The sequence below is a fragment of the Pleurodeles waltl genome, chromosome 10 (assembly GCF_031143425.1).
Source record: "Pleurodeles waltl isolate 20211129_DDA chromosome 10, aPleWal1.hap1.20221129, whole genome shotgun sequence".
Lineage (NCBI taxonomy): Eukaryota > Metazoa > Chordata > Amphibia > Caudata > Salamandridae > Pleurodeles > Pleurodeles waltl.
The window spans coordinates 850,649,263-850,664,119 of record NC_090449.1 but is presented as its reverse complement, the minus strand read 5'-3'; the positions used below and the strand labels follow the sequence as shown (position 1 = coordinate 850,664,119).

The following is a 14,857-nucleotide window of genomic DNA, read 5'->3' as shown; positions in this document are numbered from 1 at the left end:
GCTGGCGCTAGTGGACAGGACACCCCGCCACAGGACCACCACACCAGCACCCCACCCCCTGCAGATGGAGAACCACCCCGCAAGCGGTCCCTGAGATCCAGGAACAGGACAGAGCAAGATGGCAAGACCCCCGCCAGGAAATGAGACCACCCTGATTGTCCTCCCACTGTCTCAGTTTGTTACCCTGTCCAGATTGGAACTGCCCCAGCTCCACTTCCTATGCCCATATGGGCAGTGCACCTGTGAGACTAATAGACTGGACTCTGCCATGGACATTCCTCCACCATCACCCCTCACCATTTTACAACCCCCCTCCAATATTTAGCACTTCAATAAACACCCTTGAACCACAAAACAATCTGGATTCAGTCTGTGAATTTGAAAATGTGTATTAGCAATGACAGTGACAAAATGCGTTTTCAAATGTCATGCCAACATACCTATGTCACACATCACAAGTCCATGAAGGATGCAAGCAGATGACACACGTTGGTAACCACACCTGTGACCCCCGTAATGGAAATGTACAACTCACTTACCAAATACTGCTACTAATTGACAGACAGGATAGAGGTAGAAGTGTGACAGTGAATGTGATAGTAAAAAAATTGTTCTCACCTGTGTGTCACTGGAAATATTGCTGTATGACTGACTCCCTGTTGTCTATGTCTTCTTCCTCAGCTTCCTCCTCATCACTGTCCACAGGCTCCACAGGCTCCACAGCTGGCACAACACCGTCATCTGGACCATCCTCCTGCAGAAAAGGCACCTGGCGTCGCAAAGCAAGATTGTGAAGCATCGAGCAGGCGATGATGATCTGGCACACCTTCCTTGGTGAGTAGAATAGGGAACCACCTGTCATATGGAGGCACCTGAACCTGGCCTTCAGGAGACCGAAGGTGCGTTCGATCACCCTCCTAGTCCGCCCATGGGCCTCATTGTAGAGTTCCTCTGCCCTGGTCCTGGGATTCCTCACTGGGGTCAATAGCCAGGACAGGTTGGGGTAACCAGAGTCCCCTAATAGCGACACCCGGTGCCTCTGGAGTTGACCCATCACATACGGGATGCTGCTATTCCGCAGGATGTAGGCGTCATGCACTGAGCCAGTGAACATAGCATTTACCTGCGAGATGTACTGGTCTGCCAAACATACCATCTGTACATTCATCAAATGATAACTCTTCCGATTCCTGTACACCTGTTCACTCCTGCGTGGGGGGACCAGAGCTACATGGGTGCCATCAATAGCACCTATGATGTTGGGGATATGTCCCAGGGCATAGAAATCACCTTTCACTGTAGCCAAATCCTCCACCTGAGGGAAAACGATGTAGCTCCTTACGTGTTTCAGCAGGGCAGACAACACTCTGGACAACACGTTGGAAAACATAGGCTGCGACATCCCTGATGCCATGGCCACTGTTTTTTTAAACGTTCCACTTGCAAGAAAATGGAGCACTGATAGCACCTGCACTTCAGGGGGTATTCCTGTGGGATGGCGGATTGGTGAGATCAGGTCTGGCTCCAACTGAGTACACAGTTCCTGGATTGTGGCACGGTCAAACCTTTAGGTGATGATCAAATGTCGCTCCTCCATTGTTAACAGGTCCACCAGCGGTCGGTACACCGGAGGATTCCGCCATCTCCTCAAATGTCCCAGCTGACGGTGCCTAAGAAGCACAACAGCGACCACAGAGTCAACAAATTCTCAGGTATGTACCCACAGCTACACAGAACACAACACCAAATACAAAACTCTTCCTGTATGTGTGTTGAGTGTAGGCCTAGGTATGTGTGACGCAGTAGTAAATGAAGCCATGTGGGCCCCTGAAATGGCAGCTGCCTGACCTCTAAAGTGGGACAATGGGATGTGAGGTATCTGCGCTGGCGTTGTACACCGTCGCGGTAGGCGGTCGTAGACCGCGGCGCAATGCTGCATTGGTTAACATTGGACCCTATGGGTCCCAGGAGTCAATGATGAAGTGCGCCGGCGGTGATGAGACGCACCGCCGCGGACGTCACCGCCGCGGACGTGACCGCCATTTTCTATCTGTTCAATCACTCGATACCTGATCTTCGACAGGAGAGGACCTACACTGCAAGTGCTGCTGTGACCTCGGTCTGGAAGAGACAATGGCTGCTGCGTCTGGGCAAAGGGCCCCTGCCTTCACTGCTCAGGAGTTGGAGAAGCTAGTCGATGGGGTCCTCCCCCAGTACACGCTACTCTACGGTCCTCCAGACAAACAGGTAAGTACACATGGAGCACGTTGTATGGGCTATGCTGAGTGGAGAGGGCTGGATGTCAGTAGCAAGGGGGCAGAGTTCAGCGACCATGAAGAACTGTGAATGCATGTGCCACATGGCAAGGGTAGGGATGGGGGCCACTCACTTCGACGGTGCTGTTGCTAATGACTTCTCTTCTTCCCCTGTACATGTCATTTAGGTCAGCACCCACCAGAAGAAGGACATATGGCGTGCCATCGCCAAGGACGTCCGGACCCTGGGGGTCCACCAGAGACGGGGCACACACTGCCGTAAAAGATGGGAGGACATTCGCCGCTGGAGCAAGAAGACGGCGGAGGCTCAGCTGGGGATGGCCTCCCAACGTGGGAGGGGTGCCTGTTGCACCATGACCCCCCTGATGTTCCGGATCCTAGCCGTGGCCTACCCTGAGTTGGATGGGTGCTTGAGGGCATCACAGCAGACACAAGGGGGTGAGTACACTCTCATTCTGCGGACTTTGCGCGCAGTGGAGTGGTCTGGGTGGGGGAGGAGGGCTGTGGGTTTCCCTAGGCCAGGGCGAGTTACGTAGGCTAGGCCCCTCCGGAATGCGGGCCATGTGGCACTCCACCCCACCTCTGTAGAGTGCCAAGTACAGGTATACATGCCCCTGTGTCATCTATGTGTGCAGATGTCCACCATAGCCATGTAGGCCAGATCCCAGGAATTGCATCTGTAGAGGCCAAGAGCACGGCGTAGTGCAGGGGGCTATTGTGTCTGTATTGTCTGCCAACGGTAGCGGTAAGCCATGCACTCAACCTGTCTTTCTTCTGTCGACCCCCCCCCCTTTTTGTTCTCTCCCTGTTCTTTTGTGCATCAGCATCATCAGGCGGAGGTAGAGTGGCACCGGAGCATGAGGGAGCTGCATCCCACATGGCCATGGAGGGCCACACCACAGACTCTGAATACACCAGTGGGACGGAGGGCGAGGGGAGCTTCACGTCGGTCACCGGATCACCAAACAGCGACACGGACTCGTCCGCCGATGGGAGCTCCCTTGCGGTGGCAGCACCATCTGTGCCCCCCTTCTACAGGTACAGCCGCCACCCCCCCTAACAGCACCGCCCTCCCAGCAGCCCCTAAGCCTTCGCTCCGTGCCCGCTCACCCAGGAGGGTGGGCATCACCTTCGCCCCAGGCACCTCAGGCCCTGCCCCAGTCACCCCTGCTGCCCTCAGTGAGGAGGCCATTGACCTCCTCAGGTCACTCACTGTTGGGCAATCTACCATTGTGAATGCCATCCCGGGTGTAGAAAGGGAGTTGCAACACGGTAATGCATTCCTGGAGGGCATTCATTCTGGTCAGGCTGCCCTTCATCGAACCCTGCAATCTCTGGCCTCAGCACTGATGGCAGCCATTGTCCCTGTGTCTAGCCTCCCCCCTCCAACTTCCTCCACCCAGACCTAGTCCCCTGTACCCCAGCCTATCCCAAGCACACCATCAGACAAGCATGCACACACCTCACCACACAAAAGTAGCCCTGGCAAACATAAGCACCACACAACCCACAGGCACTCACACAAGTATCACCCACATACAGACACAGCAACATCCACTGCCTCCACTGTGTCCCCCTACTCGTCGTCTCCCTCCTCCCTCCCTGTCTCATCTACACTCTCACCTGCATGCACTACATCTACAGGCACTAGGACTCGCACCAGAACACCCAGCACCACACCCTGCTCACCTTCACTCACCACCCCCACTACCATTTACACGTCCCCTGTGTCCACTCCCAGTGTGTCTGTGACGCCCCCTCCCAAAGTACACAAATGCGGGCACCCACACACCCAACATCCATCCACCTCACGACAGCCTCCAGTACCTGCACCTGCACCCAAATCACCTAAAGTTACACCTCCTACAACCACCTCCTCTTCCTCCACTCCCAGACCCCCTCCAGCTACCCATCCCAGTGTTCGTCAGAAACTCTTCCTCAGCGACGTTGACCTCTTTCCCACCACCCCCACCCCTCCAATTCATAGGTCCCGTAGTAGCACCTCAGCCAAAAAAAGTCCAGTACCAGTGGTGCATGTTAAAGGTGTGTGGAGTGCACCGCCCACCAGGGCAGCCAGTGTGACACGGAGCCAAAGCACTGCCAGTCCACCCCCTGTAAAGCACCTTAAGTTGGGAAGTGGCCGACGGGAGAGGGTGAAGACTCCTGCCGGCAAAACAGCTCACAAGGGTCCCGGGGGAGCGCCGAGTCAGCTGTGACTCCTCCCAAGGTGGTGAAGGGGCAGAAGAAGTCTCCAAAGTCTGGGAAGAGCAGCACGACGGAGAGACGCCACCGCCAGCAGTATCGTCACTGGTCCGGAGACCACCGCCAGAGTCAGTGCCCTGGAGGGCACCAGTATCGTCACTGGTCAGGAGACCACCGCCAGAGTCAGTGCCCTGGAGGGCACCAGTATCGTCACTGGTCCGGAGACCACCGCCAGCATCAGTGACCTGGAGGACCCCGGCAGCCATAGCCCCGCTGGGCACTGAGGGACCGTAATGCCACACACCGCTACACAGGTCAGAGACAGCAAAGGCAAGCACCGCTGAACAGGGCAAAGACCGCCATGGTGAAGACCGCTGAACAGGGCAAAGACCGCCATGGTGAAGACCGATGAACAGGGCAAAGACCGCCATGGCAAAGCACCGCTGAACAGGTCAGAGACAGCAAAGGCAAGCACCGCTGAACAGGGCAAAGACCGCCATGGTGAAGACCGCTGAACAGGGCAAAGCACCGCTGAACAGGGCAAAGACCGCCATGGTGAAGACCGCTGAACAGGGCAAAGACCGCCATGGCAAAGCACCGCTAAACCGGTCAGAGACAGCAAAGGCAAGCACCGCTGAACAGGGCAAAGACCGCGATGGCAAAGCACCGCTGAACAGGGCAAAGACCACCATGGCAAAGCACCACTGAACAGGTCAGAGACAGCAAAGGCAAGCACCGCTGAACAGGGCAAAGACCGCCATGGTGAAGACTGCTGAACAGGGCAAAGCACCGCCAAATCAAGCATCGTTAGCCCATGTGCAGCTGGGACAGTGACGGAACTGGGACCGTCACGGGGAGCGTGATGCACTCTGGGCACCATTCCCCCTCCAGAACCAGTGGAGACCTGCATCCACTGTGGCTTTGCACTCCCCAGGATGGAACAGTTGGCAACCCACCTACTGTAGAGTCTTGAGAGACTGTGGCTTTGCACTCCCCAGGATGGAACAGTGGGCAACCCACCCACTGTAGAGACTTGAGAGACTGAGGCTCTGCACTCCCCAGGATGGAACAGTGGGCAACCCACCCACTGTAGAGACTTGAGAGACTGCGGCTTTGCACGCCCCAGGATGGAAAAGTGGGCAACCCACCCACTGTAGAGACTTGAGAGACTGTGGCTTTGCACTCCCCAGGATGGAACAGAGGGCAACCCACCCACTGTAGAGACTTGAGAGACTGTGGCTTTGCACTCCCCAGGATGGAACAGTGGGCAACCCACCCACTGTAAAGACTTGGGAGACTGTGGCTTTGCACTCCCCAGTATGGAACAGTGGGCAACCCACCCACTGTAGAGACTTGAGAGACTGTGGCTTTGCACTCCCCAGGATGGAACAGTGGGCAACCCACCTACTGTAGAGACTTGAGAGACTGTAGCTTTGCACTCCCCAGGATACATCAATGGGCATGGAGCCCCGTCGTGGATATGGCGTGGTGCTGTCATCCGGCTGAGGTGCCCCCCCTTCGCTTCCCCCTGAGGTGCCTGTTGTATTTCTATCTGATGCCCCTGCAGTGTTCTCTCCATTTGTGGACAGGTATCTAGTGTGGGCCTTGCCCATGCATTTTGGGCCCAGTGCTCCACGGACATTGACATGTGCATACCTGCACTACTAATCGTGATGTATATCTTTGGAATGTGTATATATATATCTGTATATAGTAGGTCACTGTATTTTGATACGTTACAATGTTTGAACTGATTTCCTTTTGTCTTTGCATTCTTCCAGGGGGGGTTGAGGGTTGTTACTGTGCTGTTTGGAAATGCATTGGTGTATGTGTTGTAGTGGGTGAGGGTCGGGTTGGGGGTGGGGGTGTTGCGTGTGTGTATCCCTGACTTTTGCCTCCCCTATGTCTTAGGTGCAGTGCTCACCGTTGTCTTTGGCGCCTACGTTGCTGGTGATCGTACAGGAGCAGGATGACAAGGGCAGGGAGTATTTGTAGTTCGGGCTCCATGGTGCCCTCCTTCCTTGTGGAGTGTGTTAAGGTGAGCGTTTTCCCATTGCAAAAGCTGTTTCTGCCGTGTTTTTTTCCATGGTGAATCCGCCACGGAAAAGGTGGCAGATTGGTGGGTTGTGATACTGTGGGCGGTACATTGTCTTCCGCCTTTCTGTTGGCGGTGACCGCCACACTGCTTGTCTGTACCGCCGTGGCAGTTGGAGTGTTAAAGTGGCTGTCTTTGTTGGCATTTTACGCCACGGTCATAATTCCCTTTTTTTGTCCGCAGGCCTGTTTGCGGTATTACCGCAGCTTTAACACCGACCGCCAGGGTTGTAATGACCACCTTAGTCTTTATTTATGTTATAAACTGTGAAGATCTACTGCAATTGTAACTGTGAAGTGCTAAAGTACTGAGATAAACATGCACGTCCTGCACATAAGTAATGATGTGAGTGGTAGCATTCTAGACAGTCCACAGCCACCACAGACAATATGCTGGTATATTCTAATGTAGAAATGTCACATTTCAACCCGAACAAGGTAGTGGCAGTGATCACAGTTACTTGTGTGACAAAAGGCAAAAGCATGAACAGAGTTCAATAACCATGTATTGAAAGAACAGAAGAAGCTAATTCACTGATTTGGGGAATTATGATAATGAACTGCGGTTGTTCTATCTCGAAACAAAGTCAGGGCCAAGGCATTTGGGAACAATAAACAATGCATTTCATGAGCACAGCTGAATAGGAACTACACTAGTCTGATCTGGAGTAGATAAAGTGGCAATGTAACTGTCACCTTATCAAGGAGGTACAGCAGACCTTTAATAGGTTCTTTGGTCTTTTGATCAAAATCACCGGAAGGCAAAGCTTCTGTTCTCTCTACCAAGGGAGTAAACTGGGAAGGGACCGTAGATTCGGACTTAAAAGAAAGAGACTGGAGTAGTTGAAAGAAATGTCCTTGCAGAGTCGTGATTCGATCCGTGTAGCATAGAGTTTGATTTGACCAGCAACTTACTCAGAAGTTATAAAAGAGGTTTGTACGGTGGGACTGGCGTCCATCACTGGTGTCCTGCATTACACCATGATACTGGCAATTCTGAACGTTCAGTGAATGTATTTATAGAGTAAGGCTTGAGGCACAGTGTCTTGCTTTTGTTCTAATGGTGTTGTTAGTGATAGGAGGTCGAAAGCTGAAGATGCTACAGAGCCGTGCTCTCACATTTTGCTTGCAAATCTAGTCAATAGTGGTCAGAGGGAGAAACTTTCAAAAAAGTTTTATTAAACGACAGATATCATTTCATGCAAGAAAAAATTTTATATTTTGAATTTACTTTCAACAGTAAACTACCATGACACTTTATAGAGATTGTCGAAGTGGGCCCTTGCTCGCCTAGGGGTGTTTAGTTTTGCCTCTAGTAGCCAAAACTTTAAATCAACATGAAGTAGCCAAAATGTAAAACAGCCTGATCCACTCACGGATGCGCTACAGACACTACGTGTCTGGTTATTAAAACTAAATAACGCCTGATAACACAAAGACTTTTGATGTACTTGTCACCTAGCAGGGAAGGTCTCGCCTCTCCAGCCAAAAGTCCAGACCACTGTTGAATGGGAGAATCTAGACTATGTAAAAGTCATTCTAGGAACTAATAAATATAACAGAACTTTAAGAATGAACATCCGAGCACCGTGGTATCTCCAGTACAGCCAATATTCAACTAGAAGCCTGGACTGATCAACTGGAGCCGGGGATGTAAGAAGCACCATTGCACTCTCCAAGTGGCACTCTACCTCTTGGGTGCTCAAGGCACTGGCTGGAGGCAGGGATATAGCGATCGCGATCAAAGTGATGCCTCCAAACAAACTAGGTCAGAACTAGCTAACAAGAGTGAGAGGGGTGATAGCTACTTGCCTTGGTCACCAGTAAAGTGTTATGCAAGCACGGGAAACGGCAATGGCAGTGCAAAGGTACTTTGCCATTTTTGGGTTCCTGAAGAAGTTTGGGTTATACATTTTGGGGACATAGTTTACAGTGCAGACAGCCTAAAGTCCCGTGAAGTGGCAGTATTCATTCAGGGACTAGACTTTACAGTGCAATTCAAACCCGGGAGTAGTTCTCCAGATCTTCCCTCTAAATGGAAATATTCAGCAATGTCAAAGCTAAATTGTCCCTCAAAACCTACATTCTACAGTGGGTGGGTGAGGAATGCATCTTTTCCGTTGTTCCAAAAATATCTTGCTTTTATGGGTATGGTCTTAAGAATAAATGTAATTTTGTATCTTTATTCTTGTGAAAGGCAAGTACTGTTAAATTGTAAAATTATTAAAAAAAATCCAGCACCAGCACTGGGTCTTGAAATGCAGGCTTTTCCAATTCATGTTCTGTTCTCTGAGCAGTGCTTAGTCTGTAAATGAAAATGTGCATGTGCCCAAAGCTCTCCTCTGAAACACATGGTTGCTGCAATTGAATGTGCGAGTATGTAATACTGAGGTAGCGTAATCCTGAAGCCATCTCGGTCCTCTTAATCCATTTACAGCCCCTCCCTGCCCCTTCAGCTCACTCTTCCGCCTTTCTGCTATCTCCCTTTGTGAATCTTTTTAGTTTTTTCTCTTCCTCCATCTTTCCCATATGTGTCTTTTTGCTCACAGTATATGCTTGAAGCAGAAAATTAAGTACCGGCCCTCAAAAATAAGTGCCGATGCCCAGCACCGGAAACCACCTACACAAATTAAGCAGTCACTGAGAGACACCTAGATCTCCCAATACCCCTTTGTTTTTTTTAGCATTCACTACTTCTATTTGAGGTAGGGGTAAATTAAGTGAGGGAGGAGAAACACATTTTGAGGCAATTGTGCAAAGTCCATTTATAAAGGATATTACAGGATACCTCTAGGAGCTTGAGTGTGAAAATGGGTGATAATATTTTCTCTACAATTTTGTGAATTTGTTTTAAAACTTTGCAATTTCCATGAACATAATTAGGTTTTCCACGTTAACAAACGAATACCAAGACAATGAATCTACTAATAGTAGATTTGCTGTAGAAAACCCCTACTGAACACTTTTACAGCAATATTTCTCTTTCAGAATATGTGCTCAAATAAGTGCAAGTCATGCAAATGTGAAAAGCAAAACTGCAAGACCCACAAACTACCATTCATGAAATGAAAGTTCTGCACTGTAAACATCTGGTGCTTTTTTGCAGACGTACTAGTAACACACATTACACCAGAGAGCATATGCAAGGGCCATTTTTTAGGTCTGAAGTTAGACAAGACATTTTGATTTTAATCATATCACGTGCATAATATACTTACGTATTAGGGCTTTCAATCAGCCTTTTTAAACCAGTGGCCTCTTATTGTGTCATTCACATTTTTCTTCTTCCAACTACAGCACACAACATGGGACAGTGGGCCAGCTCACTTCAGCTATTAGCTAACTTCATTGTGAGTGACACCCTTCCGTTCTTTCACAAGGAGCAAATACACACACCAAGTAGTTTGGTTTAAGTGCTACAGGCCACTATGGTAATATGTGCTTTTTGAGACCTAAAACAGCATTTCGGCTTTTAGACGTTTTTTTAAGATTGACAAGGATTCAACAGTTTTTTCAACAATAATGGTTTGGCAAACAATTACAAAACAAAATGAACATTGACAGCTGGCAGCAAGTGCCAGACCTATTGGCTTTGCCAATGCTTGTTTTAAATATGTAGTGGGAATCAAACCAAATCACGTTTTTTGTATTAGGTTTTTGAGAAGTCTGTATGTGTATGAAACGTGCCTCAACTACTGCACATGCCTGGCTTGTTCACACTGGAAGAATTTTTAAAACAGGGAAACCTGCTGGAAGATTTGCAGAGTGCTTGTGCAGGTATTTAAATACTAAAATAGCTGAAGTATGAGTAAATAACGCGTTTTTGAGAGCAGCCCTCTCCCTTTGATATGCACTTGGTTGAATCTTTCACTAGTCTCGACTTCATTAGAGTATTTAGTATTATTATAGTATTTCGAGTTTTCCCGAAGTGTCCCGAAAGATCAGGCGATTGTATTGTGCTCGTACGTTTAGTTTCAGAACATCTTTGCTACTGAACTCTGAGAGACTACCCTCATATGTATTCCTTCGATCTTTAAAAACATTCTTACATAAACGTTTTCCTTCCTGGATATTAGTGGTTGGTACGTAGTCTCATTCCATAGGTATTTTCATGTTTTCCTCAACAATATTTTCCTTCCAATAGTCCATGACTGCTGTAATAATTACGATGTTTTCAATTGTGTTTTTTTTGTCATAAACTCGGTATGTAGAAAGTATATGAATTAAACTGTAACTGATTTAACCCGAACAATATGCAATAAACTATATTTGTGCAGCATTATACTGTCATACATGAGAGGAAAATAAAGTTACTATGTCCTCCATATCAAACAGCAAGACTGATCCTGACAAGAGGACTATTAGCTGTCAAAGTAGTGGTTACATCCTCTTTTCGTGAAGATAGTCCACTGAGTGCTTGCACCAGTGATTCAATGATATACGAATCCAAGGTGAGAAGTGATGGTTCCACAGGGATTGCAAGACATCAGTCATTCTGCAAGACAGGGCACACTTGGGAACAAAGAGGTGGGGCCAATGCTGCATTTTGGAATTCTGTCACATACACAGGAAAGGAACTGAAAAGACGCAAACTCGTGTCAATGGAAATATCAGAAAACAGGTAATAGAATCAGAGGTACAGAAAGGCTCTTTTTAGCAGGCTGATTTATGCAAGTGGGGACAAAAAGGAAATCACACACGATGGGTGTAGCGAGTGAGAAAATAAGCCATGTGAGTAAACAATGAACATCTGGCCTAGGTCTTAGTTTGTAATAGAGTTAGTACCAGTTCCCAAAGCTCTGCTCCGCAGTGCTATTAGAAATCAGGGCCGAATGCCAAGGCTGCGTAGTCCTGATTAAACCTCAGGGGTCTTTAGTACTACCAGATGCTGCTGCCCCTTTAAGTAACTCTTGCCGGTCCCTGCCTTCTCCCTGTGTGTTGGTTGTTTAATTATTCTCTTCCTCTGTCTTTTCGCTACGTGTGTTTTTCCCTCTCATGCTCGTGGTCAATATCCGATGAGGAAAATTAAGTACAGGCCCCCAAAAATGAGTGCAGGCTCCAGCTCCAATTAATTACATGCATAGGGGAGGTAGAACAGGGAAAGGGAAAAATTCATGAAGATTACAAGAGGAAACTGCAATAGTGGGCTGCCCTGTGATGGGGAAAGTCAAGGAATGCATGCAACAAGTGCTGCATAGTGTCAGCATTTGACTGCATGGGTCATGGTCAGCTCAATGAAATGAATACAGCAAGGTTATAAAGACAGCTGATTGTAATAATTATAATCTTAAACACATTTTGTGTGAATCTAACTGTATAACTCTTTGTAGATTTCTAATATAAGTTCAAAAACACATTTTATTTCAGAGACAAGTTTGAAGAATTTCCGATTTTTTCTATGGAGACACTCTTCTAATGTGAACAAAAAACTCTCTTCTTTATCATTATCAAGTGCTATCAAGAAGATGATGCGGAAAAATGCAAAATAAATTACATAAAAATGAAGTTGATGTAATTACAGCGAATACTGCAAGGCTTCATACTATTCTTTTGAGGCATAAATGGAGATGTTACAGCAAAACAGCTTCTTGAGTTGCCAAAGAAACAGTTTTTCTAAGAGATGGTACATCAAGATGAAATATCAGTTTATGGCATACCAAAAGGGACCTATGTGAAACTGGGTTCTTAATAGAGGGGTGTAAGAACCCACTTCAAGTAATAATCACAATCCTGGTCAGGTGAGCCATTAAATTGACTAAATAACCCTGATTTTAAAGCCCTTGTAGCTATGGCACAGAGCAGAGAGGCTTCACTTAGAAGCACTGTATAAAGTTTTTATGCAGTAATAAACAATAATAAAGTTAGAACGCAATACAATAAAAATCCCAATAGGAATTACGAAACTATTGTACAATTTAATAAACCAAGTGACACCAAAATGACCAAAAATTCAAGAAGGGGAAGCAGAGATAATAATTTTTGAATTTTTAGTCGAAATAGTGCCAAGAAGTACAAAGTGCCAATGATAATCATTGGTCGTGGTAGTACAGGACCTAGGCATAATTTGATGCTGACCACGGTGGTGCATACGTCAGATACACCAACCAGGTTTGTCCTGGACGGAAGAGTTTATCTTCTCTCCTTCAAGTCCCAATTTGCCAAAGGAGTACACTTTTACCACACCTCTTTCCGAGACCCCAGGGGTAGCACTCATAGGTTAAGGATATCAGGCAGAGATCAATGGCAGGGTCTAGACCATGTCCAGCTGCCACTGGTCTGCTAAACAGCTGCAGAAAAAGACCTCTTGTAGCTTGTTGTGTCCCTGAAGCTATAACTTGAGGTTAGCCAAATGACAAGAGGGAGTGCAGGTCCAGCCTTCTAGACTCTTCTCGGGTCTCGCAAAGCAAGTTCAGTCCTCTTTTATTTTTCCACAGGTTCAGGGGTGTTCTGGCGTAGGTGAGTGGAGATACCAAATTTATGCCTCGCACAAGCTGGTTGGTGGTAATGACCCTTGGGCACAACCCAACTAATGGAGCAAAGTTCCTAGGGACTAACCCTACCAAATTTGGTCATTTTCAATATGGCAAAAGTCTTCGGTCACACTAAGCCTGGGCTTTGAGAGTTGTGCATACGCTTGGTATGATAATCCTAGTGTCCTCCCAGATTTAACACTGAAGTCCAGTTTTAAGCTGCCACAGGACCGCTAATAAATCCAGAGACAGAGGTCCTGTAGAATAAAATGTAAGGTTTCTGCACCCATACAGTGGATACACAAGAATAGGTTTGGCATCCTATTTCCTTTCTTTGATGTGCAACATAAGTGTAACAAGTAAACTCAGCAGACCTGTCAAGCAGGTGTTGACACAGTAATGTCAAAACGAGGCCCACTTAAATTGAGACCTGCCTACCTTGAAGCCAAAGGAAGGGCCCTGTCTAGGTGTCAGCTAACATTTCCATGTGACAGTGAAGCCTCTTTGAAGTGTGCTCCAAGGGTTCAATGAGAAAAGAACTGTCAATCATGATTTCACATTCAAAGAGGATTTGTAATATTCTTTGAGATTCAAAGGAGTCATCTCAGCTCCTTTTAGTTCCACATATTGTTTGCTTCTAGAAGGAATTTCAAACCTATTCACTACTATTCAGATGCTAACTACTGGTTGGCAGCAGTAAAAAAGCAAATGCAAATGGGCCTCCAGAGGCTTTAGACAGGGAAACATTAACTTTCTAAATGTAACTTTTTAAAAATATTCAGTAATATTCTGACTTCTCAATTTAAATGGTTTTTAATAACTTTTAAAAGTAATTCAATTATTTTTGTAGCTAGTCACATTCCTGAGATTCAATATTAGTATTTGATATTGCATCCCAGTGTTTTCATATGGAACAGCCTGCCTTGCTACAGTGAAAATAGATTTTAGGGGTCATTTTGGAACTATATGGTACAATATCTAGGGACATCTAAGTAAGTTAAATATGAAAACTAGGAGTATCCCCATATTACCATGGTGAAAGGAGGAGTACAAGCATTTAATCTGTTAGCAGGGGTAAACTGCACAGAGATGTAGGTCCATCAAATGGTGACTAATCTGGATGATCACACAGAAAAGGCAAATCTCTGCTTTATGTTACAAAACCACCCCTCATGTGTGGCATCAAGGTTCTGCTGCATTGGGATCACAAGCTAAGAATTTCGTCAGTATGACAGGTGACCTTGTTCTGTGTATGTTGAGAGGTGGCAGCAAGTAAGGAGATAATGAAAGGTACTTACTGTGACTGTAGGTAGCAAGAAAGCCTCCATATTCAAACGAGTTGTCTGTTCTCAGTTTCACGAACAAGCTGTTTGTGGTGCTATGGATTGGCCCTGGTACTTCATCACCACAGAGTTTAGCCAGAAGTTTTCCATTGGTATTGTTTCCATTATACACCTTGAAAAACACACCAAGGCAAGTGTTATTTGAGAAGTGCATTAACTGGCTCATTATTACAGATCAAATCATTTATGTTTTTGCAGTTTTATATAGAATGAAAGTGACCCAATGACATTATAACACTTTACATGAGCACCAGATTACATTACACATCTTTTTATTATTATATAAAATATATTAATAAAACTATAGAGAGTTTCATCTTTGAACAAATCCCCAAAACTCTTGTCATGTTTTTAAAAATAATTTCATTGATTCAATTGTTTCCTTATGTTTAGCCAAATCTCTGAGAAGAGGCAATATGTTGGGCAGGTGAAGACGTTATCAAATGAAGGCTTCCCCGTGAGCATACACTAT

General features: G+C 46.7%; 1 protein-coding gene across 1 annotated transcript in view; it reads right to left on the bottom strand.

Annotated features, from left to right (window-relative positions):
* CUBN (cubilin) overlaps positions 1-14,857 on the bottom strand; it is a 1,111,275-nt gene that overhangs the window by 770,941 nt on the left and 325,477 nt on the right. The window contains exon 26 of the mRNA XM_069211549.1: positions 14,341-14,497. Coding sequence (XP_069067650.1) covers positions 14,341-14,497 — 157 coding nt within the window. The remainder of the gene's footprint in view (positions 1-14,340; positions 14,498-14,857) is intronic.